General features: G+C 36.2%; 1 protein-coding gene across 2 annotated transcripts in view; it reads right to left on the bottom strand.

The window, feature by feature from the left end:
• LOC141960575 (BEN domain-containing protein 5) overlaps window positions 1-26,790 on the bottom strand; it is a 971,168-nt gene that overhangs the window by 552,148 nt on the left and 392,230 nt on the right. For both annotated transcript variants that reach the window (XM_074906246.1, XM_074906247.1), the window contains exon 6: window positions 23,690-23,906. In XM_074906246.1, coding sequence (XP_074762347.1) covers window positions 23,690-23,906 — 217 coding nt within the window. The remainder of the gene's footprint in view (window positions 1-23,689; window positions 23,907-26,790) is intronic.

Below are 26,790 nucleotides of genomic sequence, written 5' to 3'. Positions count from 1 at the left end.
AGATGGATGGTTTTGTGTATCGCCATATCTCATCCTAACCCAGCCTTTCCATCCTACCTTTCTCCTTTTCCCCACTTCTGCTTCTGGAAAGCTAATCTCCATTTCTATAAAATTAAACAGACAATGCAACTGATTTCTGCAGAAATAATTTCATGAAGCTTTTGACTTACTTCAAAATGTCGCTAGGATTTAAAAATTGGTAATTCCATAAATTCAATAAAGCATATGTTCAATGCATGAAGAGCTAATTAAAAGAAATTCCCCAGAACTAGTAATTAAAGAATTAACATGTAATACAGATGTTTTTGATGAAAATCCACAAAAATAGGTATTACCCTAATACTGCCCAATCATTTAATTGAGGATCTGGAATAAAAGGTGGATATACTACAGCTGTCATCTACGGATGAGACAGACAGTTAGAGAGCTGAATGATGATGAGGGGCAGGTTTATCACAGAAACTGGGTCACTGTTATTTGGGCCAGTTCAAACTCTGTGTGATTTAGATGCAAGGAAATATGAAATTATACATTTATAAATAAAAACACAGACTACACCTACAGAAAAAGGACTGATATAGCAAAAGGAAGGAACTACCCATCTGGTAAGGATAAAAGTAAAACATCCAAACGAGTATGTATAAGATGAGATGCAAACATCAATAGACATGAAGAGTAATAAAAATCACTTTATAGATATTCCAGTAAGGGGGTTATCAAGGAAAAGGCTAGTCCACTACTTCAGAAAGGAGTGGAATATGATGGATGATGCCAAAAAGACTAATGAATATCTTTTATTTCACCTCAGTCTTTATTATAAGGCCAACTGCGATCACATAGCTATCACAATTAATATCGCTGACAAAGGGCCAGACTTGAGCCTCAAATAGGGAAAGTACAATATTCAGAGTACTTATGTAAAGTGGATGTTTTTAAATGGGCTGAGTCTAATGAACTTCACCCAACATTATTAAAGAGCTAACTAAGAATCTCAAAGTCATGATGACTTACCTTTAAGAATTTAAAAAGAACACTGGAGAAACTGGAAGAGGAAAAAAAAAAGGGAAAGTGTAATGTCTATTTTTAAAAAGGATTTAAAAAAAAAAAAAAGCAAGCCTGACAATTGTAGGCCAATTGGCTTATCTTCAATTTATGGAAAAATACTGAAACAAATAGCCAAACTGTAAGTTTCTGGAAGGTAATGAGGTCATGTATAACATCCAACATGGATTTGTCAAGAACAATCATGTCAAAGCAATCTAATTTTCTTCCCTGATAGGGTAACAGGCCTTGTGGACAGAGGAAAAACATTAGATGTCATGTGTACTTAGGACTATTTTTGATCCTCTTCCACATCATAATCTTCTAAGCAAACCATGGAAGCATGATTCAGATGAAAATAGTACAGAGTGGGTGCGACAGTGATTCAGAAAATCGTACTCAGGGAGTGGTTAGCAATGTTCCTATCAACACGAAAAGATATCTCAAACTGAGAATCTGTACAAATCTCTTCTAGGTCTGGTAGCATTTAGTATTTTGATTAATGACCTAGAAAATAGCATCACAAACATACTTGCTGTGAAAATATCCTCTTCAGAGGCATTATAAGTACACTGGACAAGAGACCAGAATTCAGAATAACCTTGGCAAATTTAAAGATCTGATTTGGAAGCCATGGCACTTGCGCAGTAGAAATATAAAGTACTGTATTTAGCCAGGAAAAATTAACTGCTGGGGATGGAGAACCACTGACTTGGTAGCCATTCTGTAGAAAATGAGAACTTGTTGTAGATCACAATATCATGCTGCTCCAGAAAAGACAAATGTCCTGCTACAATGGATAAATTATGTATAGCTTTCAAGTCACAGAAGAATCCCTTCTACTCAGCACTAATAAAGCTGCAGCTGCATCATTTCATCCAGGCTGAGAAACTGCACCTCCACAAAACAAGGACCAACTGGTGATAATCCAGTTTATAGTCTAGAAACTATCACTGTATGTAAGAATTACGGTTTTTAAAGAAGAAAAAGAAATATAGATATAAGCATAAGGTTTCTAAAAAGAAAACAAACAAACAAAAATGAACCGCAACACTGCTGAACTGCTCTTCGTGCTGATGTTAAATAGGACAACACATGAATGACTTAAAGAGCAGCCAGTAAGACTGAGGCTAGATTTTAGGAAAAAAACCTGACAAGTAGTAAGAAGCAGTAAAGTTTAGAGAAGACAGATTATCTGTGGAAGTTCTGGGATACTCCTGGAAAAAGCTGTCAGAAATAACACAGAAATCTGTCCAGAGTAAGTGCTGATCCTGCCATGCAGAAAAGGTGATCAAGATTACCCAAAGGTCCTTCCCACTCCTGTGATTCCAAAAGCCCCACTGAAACGTCCCAGCAGTGAGATCTTTGCACGTGCTCTTCAGGGAGCAGTAAACAGGACTAAACACCTCATTTTTCCAAATATAGTATTGGTAAAGCTGAATAAAATTATAGAAATCTAGAACCTGTATTTTTAAAAAGATGCTGCGAAATAGAAATAGACACAGCAAGAAGTCACAGAAAATACCTGAGGGCTGAATAAAATATCTTGAAGTGAGAATTAAGTACTATGATCTGTTGCATTACCATTAACTTCCTTCCCCTTTCTGCCCCCTCCCATCGAAAGAAATGTAATCTTGTAGTAAAAAAAAAATTAGCGTCCAGAGGAAAACAAATAAATATATAATTCAAGATTAATTCAACTCAGAAATTAGATTTATGTTTTTTAACAGTGAGAGTAATCAGACACTGGAACAAATTACCAAAGGAAGCAGCAGATATTCTGTTTCCTGATGACTTGAAATCAAGACTGGATCCCTTCCCAAAAGACAGGCTTCAGTCATACATAGGTTAAAAGTTCAACACGAGGCAATACAGGTTTAATTTAAGGCTGTGATGTCCTAGAGGGCTGCCACAACTGTTCAAAGTCCAGAAATTAATTTAAAGTGAGCCTGAACTTCTTTTCCTCTGAACCAAAGGGCCTCTACACCCATAGACTGATATAATTATTTCAACCAGAGTGTACTGGCATTGTCTCCATTACACATGGTCTTTACTTCCATAGCTCTGTGAACTTAGGAATATCCTTTCCCACCCACCAGAAGAATGAGAAATAAAAAAAAAAATGTTAAAAAACACATCCTCCCAAAAAAAACCCCAAACTTATTTTGCTTAAAACAGCTGAAGATGAGAAGTTCTAGAAATCTAAATGGGTAATTTGAACGTATGTTTCTCCTCTTCAGAACTCTGAGAGTCTACTATTTAATGCGTTATTTAGTCTGTAAAAGCTCTGCCTGCTTTAAGAGCAAAAGGATTAATGGTTTCAAATTCCAGCGTGTTGACCTTTATTCAACATTAAAATGCTTATTTGAGCATTCTGCCATGGTACCAGTAAGCCTCTCTCTAATGAAAACTGTAAGGGAAAGAAAGTTTAACTCCCATATGCCCACAAATAAAATTATTTTGCATTAGAAGGTTTAGAGGATCTTTTCTGCACACACAAAGTTAACATTGATGCAAAGAGCATTAAAACCACAGAGTATACATGCTATTACTCTGGTTACAGTTTGGATGTTAGACCAATATTAATGGAGATGATGAAGAATGAAAATGGTTAAGAGCTCCTGTTCCCAAGTTACTGCCCTGAATGACAGTTACGACCTCAAACAACTTCAAGCAAAGTAGAACAAAAGTAAATCATACTAGTTACTTCTGAAATAAATGACAGAATTCTGCTTCCAAATACCAAAAGCTTGATGAAAACCAAAGAAGCAATTTGCATATCAGGATACAAGGCCTGCTAAGACAGCAAATCAAAGTAGGGAATAAGCGAGCAAGATTGATTTTGGGTGATGCTGAGTAGTAGAAAGGGTAAGCTGTAAACACTTCAGCTGACACAGCAGAAAGATCTGGGAGAGAAGTTAAAGGCAATAAAGAGTCTGGATGCTGCTGCAGAACTTCAGGGCGCTTACTGAACCTAGACAAGGAAGTGTCTTTACAGACAGATGGAAACTGAGAAAGCCTTGATCACACTGAATCTTTACTACTCTGATATTGATTAAAATAACAACTATGCAAAAAAATGAGGCAGAGGAACATGTTTCCCAAGACAGATTTCCATTCTTCCTAGTTAGCTGAGGAAGTCGCACAATCAGATGCAAACCAGAACATAAGCCATATAGAGATGGCACATACAAGAAATTAAGACTGAAGCTAATTTTCAGCTAAGATTTTGTGATAACAGTCTTATCATATTTTGATAAGTCTTTCCTGCATAAAAGATTACAGGCCAGTCTTTAAGTTTTGAAAAGTTTCTTGGACAAAGATAGTTGTTACAACAGTTTGTGGAATAAAAAACTGCTCAGAACCTAAAGAGGTAAAATAATTTCCCTAAATCAATAGCTTACCCGAAGAGAGAGTATTGAGCTATCATATTTTAAAACGTAACCATCATTTAGCTAAGAATTACAAAATGTGTCATAACTAAAGTTAGTCATGACAAAGAAATTTTACGTAGGACGAGTAAGGAAGATCAGAATAAACTCTGGAGGAATATGAAGGCTTAAGAAGATGGGAATAGTGGACAGAAAAAACAATTTATTGCATGATAGATGGTCACACGCAAGATAGCATGAACAAAAAACCTAACTGTGAAGGGCGTGGCTGTGAAGGGGATCACATCATTATACATCAGAGTAAATATTTCACCATTCTAATTCACACTTCCTTTGCAAATATTAACAGAATTGCAGAAAAAAACCCTACAAAGCATGTTTTTCTAACAATACACACAACAACTCCAGAACTGCAAATATAATTCAAAATTCCTGAGAATTCTCTTAGAAGTCTAACTTCACTAACCACTAACCCTAAAAATAGAATAACTTCAGGCACATAGTAAACCAGAAAGGAGAAGGTAGACATGGATTTATTTCTGCTCTTAAACAACTTCAAATAAACTTAAGTTACAGAAAAAGGCAAGCAAACGATTTATACTAATACTTTAAAAAACTTTGAAAGAGTTAATGTAACATAAATCTGTCACTGTATGGGTTTCACATAGAAGATGTGATACAGCAGTTTATTCAGCCTGAAGGCAAGACAAGACATGCTCACAGTGAATAAAAGGAATAAACTTGGGGAAGGGGGAGTGGGAAGAAGACAGAAAAAAGTGTTCTGGAAGGATTTTATTTTTTTAAAATAATGTTATTTTATCAGATATTGAAATTTAAAGGAATTGTTTTATTTTTAATCTAGCACTTAAAAAAGCACAAAAGCTTTATTTAAAAAATGCAGTCAGTAAGTGACTGCAAAAATAAGGGTGCCTGCCAAGAGCGCTGGTAACTCTAAAGAAATATATGGGTAGATTGGCTTACTCAGCAGTGCTCCAAAAAACTCTAGGAATCATTCTGGGTAGAATATGCGTTTTTAATAAATAAAAAGGAAAATAAATATCAATTCAACACAGAAACAAGCTCCTAAAGATATCTCAAGCTCTGAAATACAAGCACGTTGTCTTTGCCTAGATCTTTTTTCACTCACATAGACTGTGTAACAATGAAACACAAGAAGCTTTAACTGAACTCTATGAATTTATATAGGTAAAAATGACGATACCATATACCATCATCGCCTCTTGCAAGGAATTAGCTGCCAGGACAATGGTTGGTGGATCCCTCCAGCATGCCACCTTACACCACAGAGAATACACAGGCTGTTGCCAATTTATACAATAATTGATTCTTATTTCTGCCACGAATGTAGCATCTCAAGTACAAATATTATCGTATACTGGATCAAAACATCATTTGCCATAGCTCATTGTCCATCTCATTCCAAGTTTTATGCCCTGTAATTAAGAAAATTAGTCTAAATTTATCTTCAGAGCCTATGTGCAGTATGTTGGACTTGTAAAATGAAATAGGTAAAGCGGTAAAGTATGTTCCTGCTTTTGCTGATTCTCAGCATAAATGTTTCCTCCTCTCTTATCAGTTGCCTGAACACCAGCATGCTACAATCAACTTCCTGCTAGTTAGTTAAGATTCTTGCTTGCTTGTCTTTCTTCTCTAAAAACGGCACTCTCATGGGGCTATTGATCAGTGACTAAAAAAAAAGCCTGGATGAAACCCCTTTTTCTTTCCTTTCTTTTTTGCTATTGATATTTTTTTAAAAGGTCCTTTCATCTCCTCCTCTACCAGGAAAGCATTACTTGATGGAAATATAAGAATAATGTATCTAAAGCTGTTCAACACCAAACTACCTAGAAATGGAAAATATGCCCCTAGAACTCAGCCTCCTGCATTTCAGTGAGGCAGCACACACATGCTCCGATTACTTTCTCAGTTACAACATTGGTAACTCAAGAAATTCTGTTCCAGTCAATAGCGCTTCCACAGATATTATGCCATTGAGAATAAGGGCAGAGTTTGACCCACTTCTTTTTGGTCATAAAAAATCATGGATGAGATGTAGCTTATCAAAATATTAAATATATTTTCATAGTTTAAGATTTATAGCCTCACACTGCTCCTGAAGACTCTACTCCCAAGCAGTTCATGCTATTATCAGGAGCGGCTAATTTCAGCAGAATTTTGAAAACCATTTCCCATTTCTCTGGTCATCCCTCTGAACACAGGAGTACCAGTGGTAGCTGAAAACAGAGAAATGTATATTTAGCCTGCAGTGTTATATAACCTGTCTGTTAACAAATGCAAGACACAAAGTAAAGTCATGTAACCCAATTGAAACAGTTCGTACTGGAGGTTGATTTCCCTTGGGAACTGAAACATCAAGTAAGAAACTGAACCAGTTAAATATAACCTTTTTAAAGGGCAAAAGAATTCAAAGGTAATCAAGGATTTTTTTTCCTCAGAAGGGCATTTATAATTATATTCCACTTTTATTTATAACAACCCTTTTAATGTTGGTACTACAAAAGGACTCCACAGAAAACCAGCTTTGCTTTATATAACAGGATTCAATCTACACGTGGTTTTTATATGCAAAACATCTTCTACGCAAGCTATACACTGACAAAGGCACATTTCCCTGAAGAAACAAGGAATATATTTTCAAAGTGGTTCGTGAGGGTTTAGCCATGTGCCTTTCACTAGTATTGTGGGAGACTTGAGAAGAAATCCTTAACTTTTGCTTTGAGAGAGTGATGGCAAATGACTACATATGATCCTACAGTGAGCTCAGTGTTTAATTTCCTTTATTATCCCAGAATACACTTAACACTTTGCTTTGATCTACTAATTCCTGAGGAGACAGAAACAGACCAGTTCCGAAACTGATCTTTTCAGCTTCCTTTCCACTGGTTACTCAGGTATGAATTAAGAAGTAAAAATGGTGGGCAAGAACAAAAAACTCATCAGCTCAGAACTACATTTCAAAATTCGGCACCAGAATGACCAGGTGGTTTGTGATTAATCTTTTAAGATTCTAAATTGTGTGTTCATGCTGTGCTAGGACACAACATGTTGTGTTAGGGAAAAAAAACTGGGAATTTCAGGGTGGGATCTAGCAGTGCACAAAGCCAGTGAGAAAGACATCTACAACCAGGGGGGAAGGATAGATTTGGGTGGGCCAAGTTCTCTCATGAAAGGTCTGCTGGACGCAGTAGAAATTCATCATATAGAAACCTGCCTCCATGTACGCTTCTGTCTTCTACACATCTAGCAGATAGTCACACAATCTCACAGTCTGTTGCCCTTGGGGGAAAAAAAAAAAAAAAAAAAAAAAAAAAAGAAGTAAAAAAAGTCCAAAGTACAAAGTCTTGACAAGGCCAGAGATGCTCTCAGATTACACTGCACAGATCAAAAACAAGCAGGATTTTCCCAGGATGATATCAATTATTGATCTATCCCACTGCTTATGTTGCCCAAATACTAGTAAGTATTACTATACAAAAACATCTTTACAAAACTGTCCCACTAAATATATTTCATGAAGAAAAAAAAAAGTTAATCTCAAAATTAAATGGGAAACATTCTGTTTGAATAGCATCAAGCATGCAGAATCCCACTGTGGATTCCAGTGTATATACCTGCTCAAACTCTCAGCAGAGAAACTCTGCATACATGTAAATGCCAGACAGTGATGACAGGCTCAGCTATTTCTTACCCACAACAGGTAATCTGTTGATACACTAAGAAACCAGTATTAGGAGATGCTGGAGTCAAAATGATGTAGGTTATTAATCACAGCTTTGGGGTTTCTGACAGGATGTTTTGATAAAATAAATCTATTTTAAGTGACTGTAATGAAACACTAACCCATTTTTGAAGGGCTTTTAAGATGTTTTTAAGAAGTTTCAGATCAAAGACTCAGTTACCATAACTTCCATGCATTAAATATTTAGTACTTATTCAGTCACTTGAGCACTTAGGCGTCTTGACATTGTAAAAGGGGGAGAGGAAAATTGAGTTTAAGTCAGTTTTGCACACTGAGATTTTTCAGTTTTTACATTAAAATCCCAGGCATGTAATTTTAATACAAAGGGGTCTATTCTTTTACAACAGCATATGCACCACCCATTAAAAGAATTCTTTATGCACCTGCATAGATGGGAGAATAAATCCTCTATAGAATCATTTCAGTAGAAACTCTTGTGCTGGGATTAACATCATGATTGAACATTATTCTATCTCTGAGCTCTGTGATAGATGAAACCAAACACACACACACATCTCTTTCCAGAACAACTAGGCACTTGCAAGGAGCACAGAATTTTAACGATGGCAGCTAAATTTAAACAAGTTTCTTTAGATATTTCCATTATGTGACTATAAGATCTTTCCCCTTTCTAGCATTCATGAATTCCAACAATTGCTCTTGACTGTTTTCATTTCTTCCAAGGGACATGTTTGGAGGTCTTCCATACAAACGAGGGAATTAATCTTATTTTGGGACTTATTAAAATAGATGTCTTAAATTAATAAACTGCAAATTATTAGAGGTTAGATATCCATTCTGGAAATGTAACACTCTATATAAATTCTACAAGGTCTCAAGCATCACCTCTCTTGTCAAAGTTCACTGAATGTAGTAGTAACTTGCAGATGACTTCAAGCAGAATGAAGACACTCCTGAGAGCATTTCTTGGCTCACTTTCAGAGGATTATAGACATTAAAATATTTAAAATTGCCTTTGAAACTATTGTTATGAACTTTCATTGACCCATACTAGTATCTAGTCTCAGAATCAAGATAAGTATTGTGTATTTCAATCCTGCTTAAAACAAACATGGTCACATTCAAGTTCTTCAATATGCACAGTTGTTCTAAGGCTCTTGTATTTCACAGTCATTCATAACATACAAAGAAAAGGAATAACCCTAGCTCCAACATTACCAATACATGGGGAAAAAAACCCCAAACAGTTCTGTGTATCTTTCATTCATTACAGACATTTTCCCAAAACTTATGACTGGATCCTAATTTGAAGTTCAAAAAACTAAAACTGACCTCTGAAGTAATGGTAGCAATACATATTCCCAAATCTGGTAAGCATCATCATTGCCTGACCGTATTTGTCAGAAGTGTCTTCTGAATGTTAAGCAAGCACAAAGGCTGTATGTCATCACAGGCTCATCTGTGGCACTGAAAGACAGCTACTGAAAACATTTACGTGTATTTTATGGTAACTGGATGACCTCATCTATTTTTCTCAAAGACATGTTTTTCCCTGCTTTTATTCTTGGCTATGGTTCTGGAGCTCCTGTTTTCTCTGACATGTTGAATTATATGAACCTGGGGTGCAGGAAGGTCCACAGTGATTTTACAGGAAATAGGCATTTCTTTGTACATAACCTTAGCATTTTTTATGCACAGTTGACTCTGCATGCACATCACTGTGAGATACTCCCAATTATTAAACAAATGGATGCTTACTCTGCTGAAGAAGAAACTGTCAGAACTGTTCTATCCAAAGAAACCCAAAAGAGAAGGCAATCCTCATCACACGATACATATAAAATACTTCAATAGGTTCCCCCTGATTTACCCAACAGATAGTCGGAATATATCTGCAAGGTACTACTGAAGCATCTTGTGTCTGTCTTTCTTTTGGGTTCTTGATATTGTTAAGAGTAAAGACTTGTGTTGAAATCATGTAAAGAGCTAATAAATCAAGGTGATACCTGAAGAATTTAGTTCTATGGAAGTAGATGTCTAAAGCCTTTCTAGACTCTTAGAAGCAAATGATATTTTCAAAACTAGTAGGAAGTGTAGGAAAAGACAGATAATTTAATAATTTGGTTAATTGTGGAACAACTCTGAGAATTTTTTTTGGATATTATCTAGGAGAACATCTGTTGTAATGAAACAGAGCACAGGAGAGGTGAGATATCGGATCTCCTTGCAGCACTGCCTCTGTAACAGACATACTCAGAAGGAAGGCAACTTTGATGGAGACTCACCAATACTTCAGTGTAGGTATTATAAGAAATGAAAGAAACAATGGAGGTAGTTTTGGATAATAGTGAAAAAAACGTAAAAGGCCTTTGATAAATTTTACAGAAACTGAGTGCAATATTATGAAATACTCAGTTTGATCGTGGCACTTTCAGATGCTCTAATCTCAAAATACAGAAAAACAAAAAAAAAAAAAGGAGAGGTTTTCCAAAAGTAACAACAATATATAGTTCAAATAGTACTGATTGGAAGACAAAAAATGTGAAAATTATCACATAACATATTTTCCTTATAGAAATTAATGCCATTCTAATAGATGCCAGTTTATTGTTAGATAACGTGTTTAAAACTTGTAATGAACATGACCTTCTGAAATCAGGATACTTCCACATGTAATGCTTTAAGATGCAAAAGAAGAAGATTGGCATGAAACAATTTTGTTCTCTGTGAGAATGAGAGAAAAAAAAAATACAATTAACATCTGAAAAGAAGAAATCTTGGCTATATATTATCTGTTAATGGGAGAATTGTTTTAGGCCTTTGGCATTCGGGATCATTTGTGTAAACAACATATAATTAGCTTACCTGACTGATATGGTGAAGGTGTCTCCCAGAGAGATTTAACTCAGGCTGTCCCTGGAACAAAAGCTGTAAAATTTCATATTCATGTCGGCTACAAACAGGGGTGCAGATGGGTATTCCCAGCATACAGAATATAATATGAAGCTGCTGTAAGGAATTCTATCCATGATCATTGTTGAAATACATCTGCCACCAGTGGGAAGTTAAGTGTGGTCAGGGAGATCTGATGACGTGTGATCAGTTCCAAGGGTTTACTATCATAACACATTACTTTTATGCAGCAGCCTGTGATCATTGCCTTATAATCATTATGGAGTATTTCTGAATCAAAGAAAGAAAACGTTCAAAGTCCAAACACCTTTGTTATTTCTAGTAAATTTCTGTGTAATAACAATTCCCAGACAAGCCCAATGTTCTGAACTGTCTGTGCACAAGGGCTCCATATTCTGTTAAAGAGACATCTCTCACTGATACCTTTCCAATAGCTTATATAGTGTGTGATGTTGTCAGAGTAAAAGCTATCCTACATCCTAGCACATGGAGCACATTTCTAATTACATTCAGCAACTTCTGAAACCAATCAAAGAAGGTATATTTTTGTGAGTTAGTAGTTTATGGATGTTAATCACCACCAGTCCATAATCTTTGTAAGCCTCTCATGATTCAGCATTCTTGCAGGTAAAGTTAACAATTTCTAACAGTATGAAAGAAAAGAGAGTTTATCTGCATTTTTAAAAATATACAGACATAAAAAATGGTCAATCCCCTAGGTGATTTAGGAAAAGGGTTTATATAGCAACCACCTCGTGGTCACCAGTTGTAGGAGAGAACTAACTTATTTTCAGAGTAAGTTTTCAGGTGGAGAATGTCAGGAAATTTGTGCAACTATTTGGAAATACATGAAACTAGGGTGAAAATAATTTCCAGAATCCAATTTGTTCACCAGATGTTCAAAAATGAATATGGGTGCACTTATTAGGTAAGGAAAGATACGTGTAATCAGGAAAGAATTTCGACATGCATTCCTCATTCACTTCTAACAAAAGTGTGCTTGGCAGATACTGGAGATTTTGGAGATGGGTGGTAGGTATATAGGAACCATTAGTTTTCTTTCCATGGCACTGAACCTGGCAGTTCATAGTGACATCGGCATTATATAGCAGGGGAGGTGGTTGTTGTCCAGGAGCTCTGCAATCCATTCATTTTTCTTTTTTTCTGATTTAACATGAGAGGGAGCGGCTTACTTATTTTTTAATGTACGTACATAAATTCATTGTAGTTCTGAAGGAAGTCCAGCTCTCTAGAAGAAGAGTTAGTATTTACCTGTATTTCTCTGGAAGGTGAAAAATCTGAGATTTCAGAGACCAACAGCTATTCTGCTTCATTATTGTCATAGCAACAAATGATCTTGAAGCACAGTATGCAACATCTATAGCCATTTGTAGTATAGCTCTAGCTACTAACTTGTTTTTGTTAATGGCCGGCATAAACCAGTCTCTGCACTCTTTGCAATTTAATTGATGAACTGCAAAACAAATGGTTATAGTTAATAAAATTATATTTTGCCATCTGTGTCCAGTAATGAGAAAATCTGAATTATAGGAATGAAAAAGAATGAAGTTTTCTGCCAAACAGATCAATGCATCCCACCTCTTTGTCAGCATTAAATTAGATGTTATCTGTCGCTGTGTATTTCTCTCATTGGTTGCCATGGCTAATGGGAATTTCAGCCAAGATGGACATATAGGAATTCTGTTTGACCAAGAGGAATACAATATCTTTTTCTTTGTCTTTCTACAAGTCTGTGTAGTATGAGTCTACAATGTTATTTGGTCTGAGTGCATCCGAGTCTCATTTATGGGAGCACGATTTTGTTCAGCTCTGCAGTATTATTTGCTGTTACAAAATCTTATCTATTTCTATAAAAGAAATCTAGAGGATATGTGGAGTTCTATTCGTAAAGCTCTGAAGGATTTCAAAATCAGCTGGAGCTGTAGGCAAATCTGGCACTGCCACAGTATCTTGGAAGGATGATTACAAAAGCAGAAAAGTACACCTTTAAAACACTTTTTTTTTTTTTTTTTTTTTTTTTTTTCCCCCTGAGTTCACATACTGAGCAGTTTGTTCTCTTGAGAGTGAGATATATACTGTCTGGATTCTTCATAAAGATAGAGGGCACCGTAATTAAAACAAACAAACAAACAACAACCTTTTATAATTTCTCTGGGACCCTACAGTATCATTAATTCCTGTAAGAAGAGATGGCCCTCATGCAAAAGATACCAAAGTACTTTATGTTGATAACTTGATTGCCTAGAGCATGCTAAGTATCTAAACCATTTTAAGCTTTAGAAAGGAAGACAGACTAGAAGCAATATGGGTAATATGCATTTCCACTCACTGTACACAAAGAAGATGCAATGCTCTTGAGCATTCTTTTGGGACTAGTAACGCTGTTCTTGTTCTACCCATTACTTTCCAGATTTTGAAATATTCATTGTTTGGATTAATATCTCTGTCCAGGTTAAAGACAAATCTTGATTGGCCTCACTATATTGCCAAAATATGTCCTATTTTCTACACTGTACCATCAACTTCTGTTATAGTCTTCATCTGTTAATCTATAAAGTGCCCTTAATCAGTCATCTCTGACATTCTGTTAAATTTTCCATCAGACATAACACCTTACTGGCCATTTTTCATTCTCAGGAGGCAAATAAGAAAAACAGACTTGAGGTCTTGAATCATATGAACTGTGCAAAATAGCAGACTCCATTTCTAATTATTTTCTTCAGCACTGAGGACCATACTTTGAAGAGCTCAGCAGTTGCAAATAGGGACTGGTTTCCAAAACATTAAACTTCTTTTTGGTGTGTAACTATCAAAAGCTGGGCTTCAGTTTTGTGTATCAGGAATTCTGAAGGAAGAAGTTTGTATTTTCAGCTTAACAAAGCTGTATGTGAAAATGTCCTGCGAGTGCCTCAAAATGACCGGTTGAGTGCACTGTCCATGGTCTTGGTAGAGATTTGGCAACTCGATTCTGAAGTGAAACTCCATATAAACTAACTCTGTTTAGTATGGCTCTAACTCAGAAAACGAATACCAAAGTCTTTACCACAGACTGTTTCTAAATGATCAAGGTTTCTGCAAAAGTTTTCTGCCCTAATAAAATACTGTTATGAACCTTAACTCAGTGACATTTATGCAATATTTCGAAGTCTGTCAAGCAAAGTTCTAAAAAAACTGGGTTTTCTTTAATGATAGGCATAAGACTTTCCCTCATTCCATGCTGCTGAACAGTTCAGCATTCCTAAATACGGAGAAGACTAGTTAATATTTTAATTCTAAGCAACATAGATTTTAAAAAAAAAAAAAAAAAAGACATCTTTAACAATGTGCAGCTGTTACTAATGAACTAAGAAGCTGATTAAAAACATCATGATGGATATTAATGCATTATTATAATCCACCTTAATGCAGAAAATCTAAATGGAAAGGAAATATATGTATTATAAAATCCTGAAGTCTGTAGATTTTGAGAAAGTATCAGTCCTCTAAAATTTAACTCGTTAAGACTAAGTGAAAAATCGGATACAATTAATGGGAAATTAAAAATAAATGGGAGAAACTGATTCCTGAAACTGAGATTTCTTTTGTGCATACTTATGAAAATTCCTGAAACGGATGATATCTCTCCTTTTTCTTCCTCCATGTTACGTATTTATTAGAACATCAGATAAGGTAATTCAGGAAAACAAACACCTTCTGTAGAAAGGTATGTCCACAATTCTAGGGAATCCTGAGTGAAAACTTCTGACTGTGGGCCTAGGGCAGACTTTTTTTTCATTGAAAATGTCATGTAACTGAGACCTTTTCAATCTGTGTTCATTTTCTCAGATTGTTCTCTGCTGCCACAGTATGGTGCTCAGCTGCTGTTTGAAAACATGAAAAAGAGGATCTTTATCAGAGAATGCAGTTCTTTTCATGTACCAGTATGATTGGTTGCCATGTAAGATGTCTTTTAAAGTCTATTGAAAAGGCTTTAAGCTGTATCTTATATTTCCTAAGAAGTGAAAAAACAGTTTTCAATTAAGTACCTACTGCTTTAACATTAAAAAGCTCCTATCTCCTCATGTTATTTGTATGTTATTTTGTCTTCAAAACAAAGATAAATATTGCTTTCAGGATTTCTGGATAAGAGCAGCACTTCAACAGGAGCTAGCATTTTCAAGAAATATACTCTTTTTTATTTTACACACTATTATGATCTTCTAAAATAATACACTTGAATGTAACATGATGTCTAAAAATAAGGATGGCACTAGCCTCCCTTACATGTAGGTTTAATGCCTCTCTTCATTGCATTATTCTTTGATTGAAAAATACTTTCCTAACAGTGCAGAAAAGGGCCATTAAAACCATACTGCAATCAAGAACAGATCACAGACTACATATAATACCTCTCAGCTATGCTTTCTATAAATCTATTACATTGTCATGAGCCTTAACTCTTCTCTTCAAGTACATATGTTCAAATACTTGGGGTCAACAGTAAGGATGCACTTAGCTTGAATCATCTGAACTACACTTCCTTGGTCTACATTATCTTATAATCTGCATCAAAATATTTTATTTCTTGATTTTCTCATTCCTATGTGATATAACGATATATCCCAGACACCCTTCTGACATACACACTGAAGTCTTTTTAGAGCCAGCTTTCATCTTTCAAGGCTTAATGACAACAGAGATAGTCTTACTGAATATGTGCATGGCAAGGACAAAGAACTCCAGGATTAGCACAGAGCTCTTATGCAGAAGGCCTCAAGTACACATCTTACTCGTACACTATAAAAAGGACTGCTGAGCGATGGTGGGATTCTTTTTACACACAGCATATTTATAGAGAACTGTAAAAAGGGTTGCACAATACATTACCTGCACCAGCTTCTCCAACTAGATGTGGACAAACAATGAAATATTCAAAAATGAGGTGACAGACAAATAAATGTTTCCTTAAATCAGATTTGAGGCATCTTTTCAATTATCTGTTAGATATATACCATTACAAGAAGGAAGATGAATCTGAAGAGAAGGTCAAGAAAAGGTATGTAGAAAACTCCAACCCTGACTGAATGTGACAAAAGTTTTTGTTTGTTTATTTTTGAATGTTTTATTTGTTACATTATGTTTAAAGTGGGAGTAAATGGCCTGAAGTCTTATACAAAAATCTTAATAATCTTTCCATTGGGAATTTTGTAATACTGGAAAGTTATTTGAAATCATATCTACCTCATTGTCAATTTGTTTTATTCTTACACTGTAAGGAGTGAATGAAGTCACGGGCCAAATCCATCGGTTACTAATGACTGGCAAGTAAATTGCTTCCATACCCTACAACCAGATTTCTAACTCAGCTTCAGCGGTATCAGTATATTGTAGGTAAAGGTGAAATGTTAGAGAAGGGAGCCCCTGAGAGCTTATTAAAACAAATATGTAAAAAGAACTGAAATATAAATCAACGAATATCCAGATCCATTTACATTTATATAAGACTGAAAACATCATTGCTCCTCTTTACATTGTAAGTAGGTTTGGCTGGAAACACTGAGAATCTGGGCTTGAAGTCTAGGAATTTTTTTGTTTTTTTCCTGTAGTCATCTTGTTATAGTGGTAGTACCAGATAACAGCAAAACATTAGGGCACTAGGCCTTGATCTTGCAAAGTGTTGATTGTTCTGACCTTGGAGCTTAAAGGCATTTTCACACACATTTAACTTGATGCCCTGAACTGTGCCAGTGACTTCAACAGGACTATTTAACATGCTTAAGTTTAAATCTATGCTTAAGTGTTTTGCTGGATCAGAGCCACGATGCTCAGTTTACACAAATTATATGAACAAGCTTTTGCCTAAGGTATTTAGAGATTTTAATACATTATATTTACATTATATAGCTAGTATAAAGTTAAATCAATAAATAGTTCTTTCTTTGGTTAAATTAAAAGGCATAAATCCAAATCCTTTGGACTGAGCAGACTTTAAAATTGTTAGATAAACCTTCAATCCCAAGGTCTCAGCCCTACAGGTAAATGCGGGCCAAGCTAACTATCTTCTGGGTCTACAGTCAAAGAATACAGATTAAAATACAACTCCAGCCCCACAGATGCATTACACAGTCACCACTCAGGAGATCTAAATAGAAACCAACTCAAACATAGTCAAAATCCCAGCAGAGTCAATGCAGTAAAGTGCTACGGGGCAAATGTAGCTAATAGCTCCACATAGCACTATTTCCCCTACACGCAAGTACATTCAGCATCACTATCAACATGGTAATTATTGTTTAATGCTGTGCTACAAAAGAGGGAAAACAAATTTCTGTAAATGGAAGTGAAAGAAGAATGAATGTATTTCTAGGGCTTTCACGGGTTTCTAAGGGCCATACATATCTTCAAAATATCTGCATTTCCTTCAGGACAACTTGGTAAATTTTAAAATTTAAAGACCTTTGATCTGCTTTTCTGATGGAATTATATTAATTGGTTGTACTGTGTTTTTTCCCAAGTACCAACCAAAAAAGGAGTTCTAGTGAGCAAGGCACAAAACACAGAAAATAAAATAGGTGCTCCCTGTCTCCAAAAGCTTAGGGTGCAGTAGCTAAAGCCAGCTGCACAGATCTGGAGGTTGAACTGACTGTGTGGACAGAGTTTGTCTCCTATTGGGATTACAGCTATCCCACTGAGCTGTGCAGCACCCAACCGAACAGCACAAAGTGCTGAGGACAGGAATGAGTAAAATCTGCCTCTTACCTGAAATTTGCCATTGCCATGAAACAAGGATTCAGGCCCTGAAATGCCTTCCTGCACTTGGGTGTTAGTTTAGGTTTGTCAGGACAACTGACTAGGTCATTAATGTTTCCTCTCCAGCTCGGATAAACCACATGCTATGCCAGCTTCTCTGGAAGAGCAGAGGTACATACTAGGGGATGGAGTAAATAGGGACCACAAAAGACATAAGGACAGGGAAGACAGGATATAAAGTTGCATGAATGGCACCAAGATGGGGATATTGAGTGCCCAGAAGAGAACACGACTGCCTCATCCAGTCCTGGTATTTAAAAGACCTAACTGCTATTTTGGATTTTCCCTTCACAACTCAAAGAGATAAAGTAAACAAATGGGAAAGTACAAAGCAGAAGCAGTAACGTAAGAGCAGCAAACAAATGCCACAAATTCTGTCTTGTAGTTAGCTTAGGAAAGTATACACTGAACAGAAAGAAAAGGGAAGGCTAGATTTGAGGCAAAGAAAGGGCAAGCCAAATGAAGGACAAGTGTGGAGATGAAGAGCCTGACATGGAAATGGGAAGAGCCATGAAGGACAAGGCCAACCTGTGCAGCTACAGAAAGTCTAGTGAGAACTTCAGAGAGGTCACTGACTTTCCAAAGGTTTCCCCATGAGGCTACAGGATGAAAGGGTGCAACATGCCTCCTATGCATGGAAACAGTTTGTACAGACTATCACCACCATTTATTTCTGGTGTCATTTACTACCATTCCTTTCAGGACACTTTCTACATAAAGAGTAGATCATAACATTTTTTTCTGCCGGTGATTTCTTAACTCAATGGGGTTTTTTTATGCTCAAAGCTGCTTTTTTGTGAAGTTCCAAGTTGTTTTTTTTTTTTCTAAGAGATTTTAAACGGACAAGGGTAGTTATAAAATGAGAGCTGCAAAATTGACATTTAAACCCTTCTTCCAAATCTAAGATTTTTTTACTCATAGAAAAACAATTTATGCAAATTCTTCTAGAAGTTATTTTACTGTACAAAACAGTGCTCTTTCTTGAATATAAGAAATAACCAGCTTATACATTTAGTAACCTTGAACAATATTAACTGTAAACCATGATTTTATTGAGTTTGTTTTTTTCTAAAACTACATATTACTGCCAACTTAACCAGAGTATTTCTTGTTTTTACCATGAACAGTTGTATATATCCTACAGACAGATGGCAACTTTCAACAGTAACATAGTTTTGCCTATCTTTCCTTGTCTATGATTCCCACAAGCCAGCTTATCTCCCAGAACTTCCTTTAAATTCTAACAAAGAAAATTTCCTTAAAACTGATGGTATAGAATAGTTCCTTGTTATTTTTTATAAATAACATTAAATTTCCTTGGTAGCACACTGTGCTATTATATACTATAAATCATATTTTATTTCGGAAAGAATGGTTGGTGGTGTTATTTTTAGGTCTAACTCTGCTTCTGCTGATATCCAACCCAGCTAAGAAAATAGCTGTAGGAATATTTAAAATCTCACATATAGTTTTGGGATGACATCCATATTATGAATGTTATGGGAACAGCAGTACTATATGAGGAAATAGATACACCACTAAATAAAGAGAATGTGCCCTGAACATATATGTAGGTGCACTTTTACATTCTAGAGAAATAAGAAGTTGGGTATACTTTTTTAAAGTATTCTTTCTGTGGCTTTTTTCAGTCTAAGTAAATTGCCACAAATTGGATTTAGATGGCATTTCAACCTAGTTGCAGCCAGATCCACTGGAAAGTACAGTACCTGATACCAACATGATTTCAAAGGTATGACACATTACACCAAAGCCTGTAACTTCTATTTTTTTGAAGATGAAGAGTATACTTTTCTTTTACAGAACTGTTATTACATAACCTAACGCTGAACGAAGAAATGGGAAATTTAACCTTAGAAAAATTGTCTATTTTCTTTGTTTCATGCTTTAAAACAGTCATAACTGAGCACTTAAAAATGGACCAGTAGATATCAGTAGAACAGATCAACAATTTTTACCAGGGTACCCAGTCATTTAGACAGTAAATAAGGGATATTTGATCAATGAACCATCAATGTGACATCTGGTGTGCAGTTTCACAGTCTTAGGGCCTCACTCTGATCTCTCTGATACCAGCATAAATCAGGAATAACTTACATAAAAGTACACACCAAAGTGGTGTAGGATCAGAAAGAAGCACCTTGTGTTCCAATCTGTTTCACTCAGTATCTATGCCTGACTTAAGAGACTGGCTCACTTACAGAGCTCTACATTAGACATATTGCCTTCTTGTTTTAAAATATGTATGTTTAATATTTAATTTAACAGAATTCCATATTTCGGTCTCTGTGTATTTTGGAAGTCCCTTTGAGGCTTGTGGTTGGTGTGTGCAGTTTCAATTCTCCTCAAGTATAATTTGGAACCACCATTGCCTAATGGGGTGAAAGGAAGTATCTGTCTCCAGTTAAACTTGTTTCTCTTTTGAGTGAGTAATGAAAATATTGCCAAGCCAATGGCGATTTGTAAAGTGGGCTGTAGGAGTTGAGCCAGGCTCACCAAAACCCATTTATTTTGTGTGATAGTGGAATACTAGTAGAGGTACAGGTCTCATCAATTGCCCGCACACTTCAAGTGTGCACTGCTAATTTAGACTGCCATCTTCAAATGATTACACACTCAAAAATTTTACCAACTCTGAAATATTGGTTAGAATGCTACACATAACTGTTACTGCACATGAGAATGTGTAAGTATCATAAAATAGGTACTGTAGATGTAAATTGAGTCTGTGCTTATATTTTCACAGAAATATAAAAATTCTTTTCCATTACTTTATGCTGTAGAATATCGCATAATATATGCCAAGATGAGACACACATCAATAATATGCGAAAAACTAATTTCACAGTCTAAAAAAACTACTCACAGATTTTCAACTTATGATCTGTTGGGACAAACCATAGAAAGTCTGAAGTTACCTAAGGCCAACAATGGCAGAATGAAAATAGCAGTTTAAACGATACCTGGGTGACCATCACAGCTAGCTTGCAGGAGAGACTATTTTCAAGACCATTTGGCACAACTAGAATGTGGGACAGCTCTCTGAAGTAAAGAATATAAACATTAAAAGGTCAGAAATAGAATAGCTAAGTTATCCATTCACACTGGCAATGGGAATCTTTGCCATTTGGCTCTGAACCACTTTGCCATTCCACATCCTAATGACTATTACATGTCCCATACTGATATTTCACTTTCAATTTTCATAGAATTAGTGAAAGTATTTAAGGAGTTAATGGAGGCATAGTACTTTCTTTAGAGAAAATATGAAATTAGGTTAGAAATTAGATTGCCTTGAAAACATTACATGCAGCAAAATGTGCACTCAGAAAGCCTTCAGGAGTAATCATCTAAGCATGGTTTCTTGTGACTTGAATTTTACTGTTCCACAACAAAAATAAAAAGCCCCAAAGATCTGTGGCAAGATTCTGTTGTCTCCAAGAGGCACAGTTCAAAACTTCATAATCCAGGAGAAGGGAAATTGTTTCAAACCATTCTCCATCCTCACAATCACAACCTGCTGCAGGGAGCTGTAAAGTTCGCCTGGAATGAACCAGAGAGTATTGGCGGCTACAGGGCAGCTCCACAGATATGCTGCAGCCTTCCCCTAACATGCTTCCCTGCTTCAGCCCCGTGCCCAGCATGAGGACTTCGGATTTTGTCCTCAGACGGCATCTTTAAGTTACCTTTCACCATGTGCTACCAGGGGTATCGTCCCTTGGCCAGGAATAGAGCTTTTAAGGGCCTCTTTATGCCAATCTGATTCCTCTTATCTTACATAAGGGGCCAGAGCAGGGACAGAGCTCGCTTTCTTAGCTCTAAATCTATCCTATATGGCACGCAATTCTCTAAAGTACAGCCAGCTTCTGCTTTGATGAAGCACTGTGCAGTGAAGACTGAAGGATCCTGTTTTTCACCATTTAAAGATGTATGATAGCAACAAAGCTCTATGTTAAAATATTTAACTCGCAGAGAACTTATGGAAATTGTCTATTCAAGCTCAGCAAAGACATTAAATTACCAAGCTGTTCTAGGACAGTTGTGTGTGGAGAAAAGCCAGAAATGCTCTGAGATTGTAATGTTACTTACAAAGATTATAGCATGAGCCTGATTCAGAAGCTTTTTATACAGATCAGCATGGCGAGCTGCAAAATGTTACCATATCAATTTCTGCAAAACATACTGTGTGTGTACATATAGATATAAAATCAGGACTTATACACAGCACATTTCCTGCCACATTTTGAATGGCATCTGTTTGTTTAGTTTGCTGAAATATGAAAAATAATATTTAGCAACTACTGGTAACACAATGTTAACAAGATTTAAGAGTATAGCTCTGTCTGTCAAAATGCAGATAGAAGGATTTGTCTTTTATCTCAGTGTTTTAATCAGTCAGATCAGGGTTTTGATGAATATGCAAATGTCACTGTTTATACACTATTTTCAGAGTGAAAGGAAACAAATTCAGTTTCATTATAGAATTAATGACAGCTCTGTCCTCTAAGATTAATAATTAAAACCCTACACGCATTAAGATGATAGGGCTCTTTCTTCCCACCCTCTAAAGATTTTGCTTTTCTGTTTTTTTAATACCCCTTTCCCTTACAATTGTTTGTCCCGCTAATTAGAATGATTAATAATTAATGCCAGTTCAGGGATATGGAATAGTCATCTTTAGAACAAGAACTGTACTTCAGTGACAAAAGGGTTAAAAACCACTTTCTTTTGTTAATTCTGGTTTTCACTCTTCTCCATAAGTTAATTTTTCCCCCCAAGGTTTATGCCATGATAGGGATCTCAATGGCTTGCTCTAATGATGGAAGCCTTTTATTTATTCCAGTGCAGGCTATACATTTCATTTCATTCTGATTTTCACAATATATGTTGGGATTCTTTTTAAAGTCCCAGCTGCTGGGATCAGCAGCCTTCATAGGAATCGCAGCCTTCTTTTTCTGACACACACGCTACAAGTTTAGGTCAAATCAGATCTCAGAGAAAAGATTAAGAAATTGGGACAAGTGCACTATTAAGTCTGAGAATGTAAAAGTAAAAAACCAAACAAAAACCCAACAAGATTTCAGCTATAATTTTTTAATTTGATAATTTTTGAATTGATATGGGAGTGGCTGAGTCATGCTTTCCAAATCATCAGCACAGGCAATATTTCAGAGGAAGGTTGTAGCAAAGTGAGCCGAAGTTCAGCCTTACCATTTACCCTCCCTTCCTGCACCAGAATAACTATCACATTTCATTTTCATCTGGCTATTAGAATCTATACTGAGACAACTAAACTCTTTTTAATTTCTATCACCAAAGCATGCATTTTTAAGAGTAAATAAAATAGGTAGTTTGTGTATGTTTTGCATTACTTTACCAGGAAAAGCTATATTCTAGCTCTGAAGACACGCATTTCCTTCTGAACAGAAAAGCTCTTTCAGAAAGACAAATGGACAGGGTACTCTAAAAATCACATTTCTTCAACAAAGCTGTTTCAGTTTCATCTTTTAACATCTTTAGAGGTGAATTGCTCCTACATGGGAATTTAGCATTGCCTTGCATATCGCAAAGGAAATATTTTACATGAAATTAAATTAGCATTTGTCTATATTTCACCATGCAGGTACACTACCTCGTGTGTCATTGATAGCAGTAAAACAAATATGTGTGTGTGTGTGTACTTTAGCAGGGATGATGAATTATACTCTGTAAGCATTTAGGGGCAGACATTCGTAATGAAGCCTGCTTGCTGGCAAGCATGCCTATTACTTACCACACTGAGTCCTAGCAATTCTCTGCAAAAGTAGTCCATGTTCCTCCTTTGTAAGTTGTCAAGATAGTGCTGAAGGCGAGTATAGGTGTAGGGGTAGCAGTAAGCAAATTGATAAGTGTCATCCTCTCGGTCAAAGCAAAAAGCAAATGACATGACATAGTTCTTCTTGTGGTCTGGGCAGCGATAGTAATACACATTTTTAGAGGGTATTCTTTGCCTAAAAAGCAAAAACAACAGATACATGCATTGACATATTTATATACACATACATTGATGTAAGAAATGTGGACAAAAAGGCTATGCGAGATTCAAATTTCCTCTGTGACAGCTTGAGCAGCGCAGGAGCTGGTGAGCGGATCCCAGAGCGCTCATGCTGACACCAGGGGCCCGTGCATGGCACAGCTCCCTCCAGGTGCCCAAGCTGGCAGGGTCACCACAGCAGGGGAGAGCACCGTACAACTGGAGAAACCCACTCCCACAAGGTGAAAAGGATGTACAGGCAGTTAAGCTATCCTCTGCTTCGCTATAAGGCTGGTACAGTCTCACACCACTACACAGGCTTGACCTAAACCTCTGGCTGGAGTGTGGCTACATCCTTTGATACAGTTCTAATTCACCAGCACAGAGATGAGGCATAATTAATGAAGGAATGTCAGTATAAGGTAACATTGACAGAACTCTTACTGAAATTCAGGACATCACTGTATTGTTATTATCTTAAATAGTCAGCGGATGTATCAACACCTATCTGATGAATGGAGAAAAAAATAAATTCTTGAGGTAAAAAAAAAACAACAACCAAAACCCAAACAAAATACTTCAGGTACAGAAAATAAACTGGTCCTAAATTAGAAAAGAGAAAAGGGTATTTGGTCCTGTTCCAAATTTGATTGCTGCCCTCCTTGAGAGTTCTAGCTTATCTGACAAGATAAAAATGAATATACATGATAGTAAATAATTATAATAAAGGCATTTACGTCATTGTCATCAAGCTGGTATCTGTTTAAGGAATAACAAATGTCTGCCTGTCATCTTTCACCCATCTTCAATTATTCTGCTATTTCTCAACAGAGATGAGAAATATTTCAGATGTGGGTCAAAAACTTGTCCTATGAACTAGAGATCTTCAATATTTCTGTTTGTATCCTTTCTTCATTTAATAGATGGATTTTCTAGCTTTATTTAGACAGAAGAGTCTCCAGTCATGCCATGCACTTGTAATTTGATGTTACTAACTTACCAGTCATGTTTGGCAACAAAACACTATGGTCCTGCAGACTCTAACTGATTCAATTACACAACATTATAAACAGGTCTCATCTAATGATTGGAGCAGATCTCAGCTAAAGTAGGATCATGGTGAGGGAAAACATAATAAGATTTACAGACATAGCATTAGTAATGTGCCTCTTTGTAATAGTTCCGAGAACCTGGTCTACTGCAGAGCATCAGTTTTGGCCTTTCACTGTTAATATGAAATAGAGGACAAAACCCTCTCGTTATGCAGAAGTATGTGTTTGCCAATTAGCAGCAGTTAAGGAGTCTGATCAGCAAGACTCAGGATCTACAAAGAGAAACAGAAAGGAATTGAGATGTTCTTGAAAAAGTACAATAAAGAGCCAGTGATGCAGTTAATTAGACTTGAAATAAGAATTTATTTCCCCCCTTTATTGCCCTGGTTCCTGAACATCCAGGGCTTCAAGAATTTATTTCAGCATTTTTGATTAAATAAGACACTTGCTTATCACTAAGATCTGAAAATTATTTTTAAGCCACAAATATGAAGGACAGAAAAACAATTAATTTTTTTTTTTTTAGAAGTATCAGTAGGGGAAAAATGCCACCAGACGTCTGCATGCAGTACCCTAACCTAATAGGTTTCTCCACTATCTTAACATATTTCTATCATTCGCCCTTACTCTGGAGTGCTATAGGACATCCCTCATTTGGTCTCAAATCAAGCAGATGATATGGCAGTGGGTAAATGTATTCTAGCTCCCAGTCCTCAAACCGTAAGGCAAGTTTAAACAGTATGTTGCTGAGTTGTTGAACTTTATTTGTTTCCAAATTAGCATGGGAGAAATAATAAAGGACAAGCCTTACTTTATGCTATAAAAATTTCATGTAAAGTGAGACCAATAGGAAATTCAGGATTTCAGAAAGGCTAATGCTAATTGAAATTCATCTGCTGATAGTTAATATTTAAATGACACATAGTTCTCCTTGGTTCAATAACTTTCTACTTTTAAGCAAGTTGAAGACAACTTTGTCAATGTATTAAAGGCACTTTTGATATTTCATTCCCTTTCCCCTTCATTATAGAAGCTAAGCATCTGTTTTATTATCCACTTTGACACATCACTTTATGGCTGCATTTGGCTATTATGGCTAATCTTGATGTCTAGGACATCTGGTATTGACATTTCACTATCTGGTGTCTGACACAACAGCAGAAACCATCCTCAGTTCCTAGGTTTAAATTCACCCTCTCAGGGCAGAAAGTGCCCAAACTCTTAATTCAAACCATATCTTCCAAAAATAATTATAATAGTACTCCTGTCACTGCTAATCTATTTTTATCTCTCCTAGCACTTTGTCACTGCTAATCTATTTGTGAGTCATATAGAGAAAGAGAGTTAGTGTTTAGATACCAACAACACATCTTTACACACAGGAGCCTAATCAGATTGAGATCTTATCATGGAATTAAAGAAAAAAGAAAAAAGGGAAAGAAAAAGAAAGAAAAGAGACACAGTACTAGATATCACCAACTGAGTTTTTGATAACGAAAAGACATTGCTCAGTTCTTGAATTAACCTTTGTGTCCTAGACGCACTATTGTTTACTCTTTCCCTTTTTTGTTCTATGCCTTCTGGAAAAGGACACCCACACACTGTGGCAGCAGCTGCTCCTATTAATTTAAAGCTATTACAAAAATTAAAATTAAACCCAATTACTTTGGCTGGTTTATAGCCGGGGAACGGCTTAGTCTGATTGTTCCCTCTGGTTATGGACAAAAACAATATTCCTACCTACAGGCAGCTGCCAGTGGAATACTAATGCATGTAGGGCCTGGCAGGGACAGATTCAGAATGCAGTCT

This window comes from Athene noctua, chromosome 5 (assembly GCF_965140245.1).
Source record: "Athene noctua chromosome 5, bAthNoc1.hap1.1, whole genome shotgun sequence".
Classification (NCBI taxonomy): Eukaryota; Metazoa; Chordata; class Aves; order Strigiformes; family Strigidae; genus Athene; species Athene noctua.
Note: the sequence above shows the minus strand (reverse complement) of the source record. Positions and strands in the feature narration are given on the sequence as shown.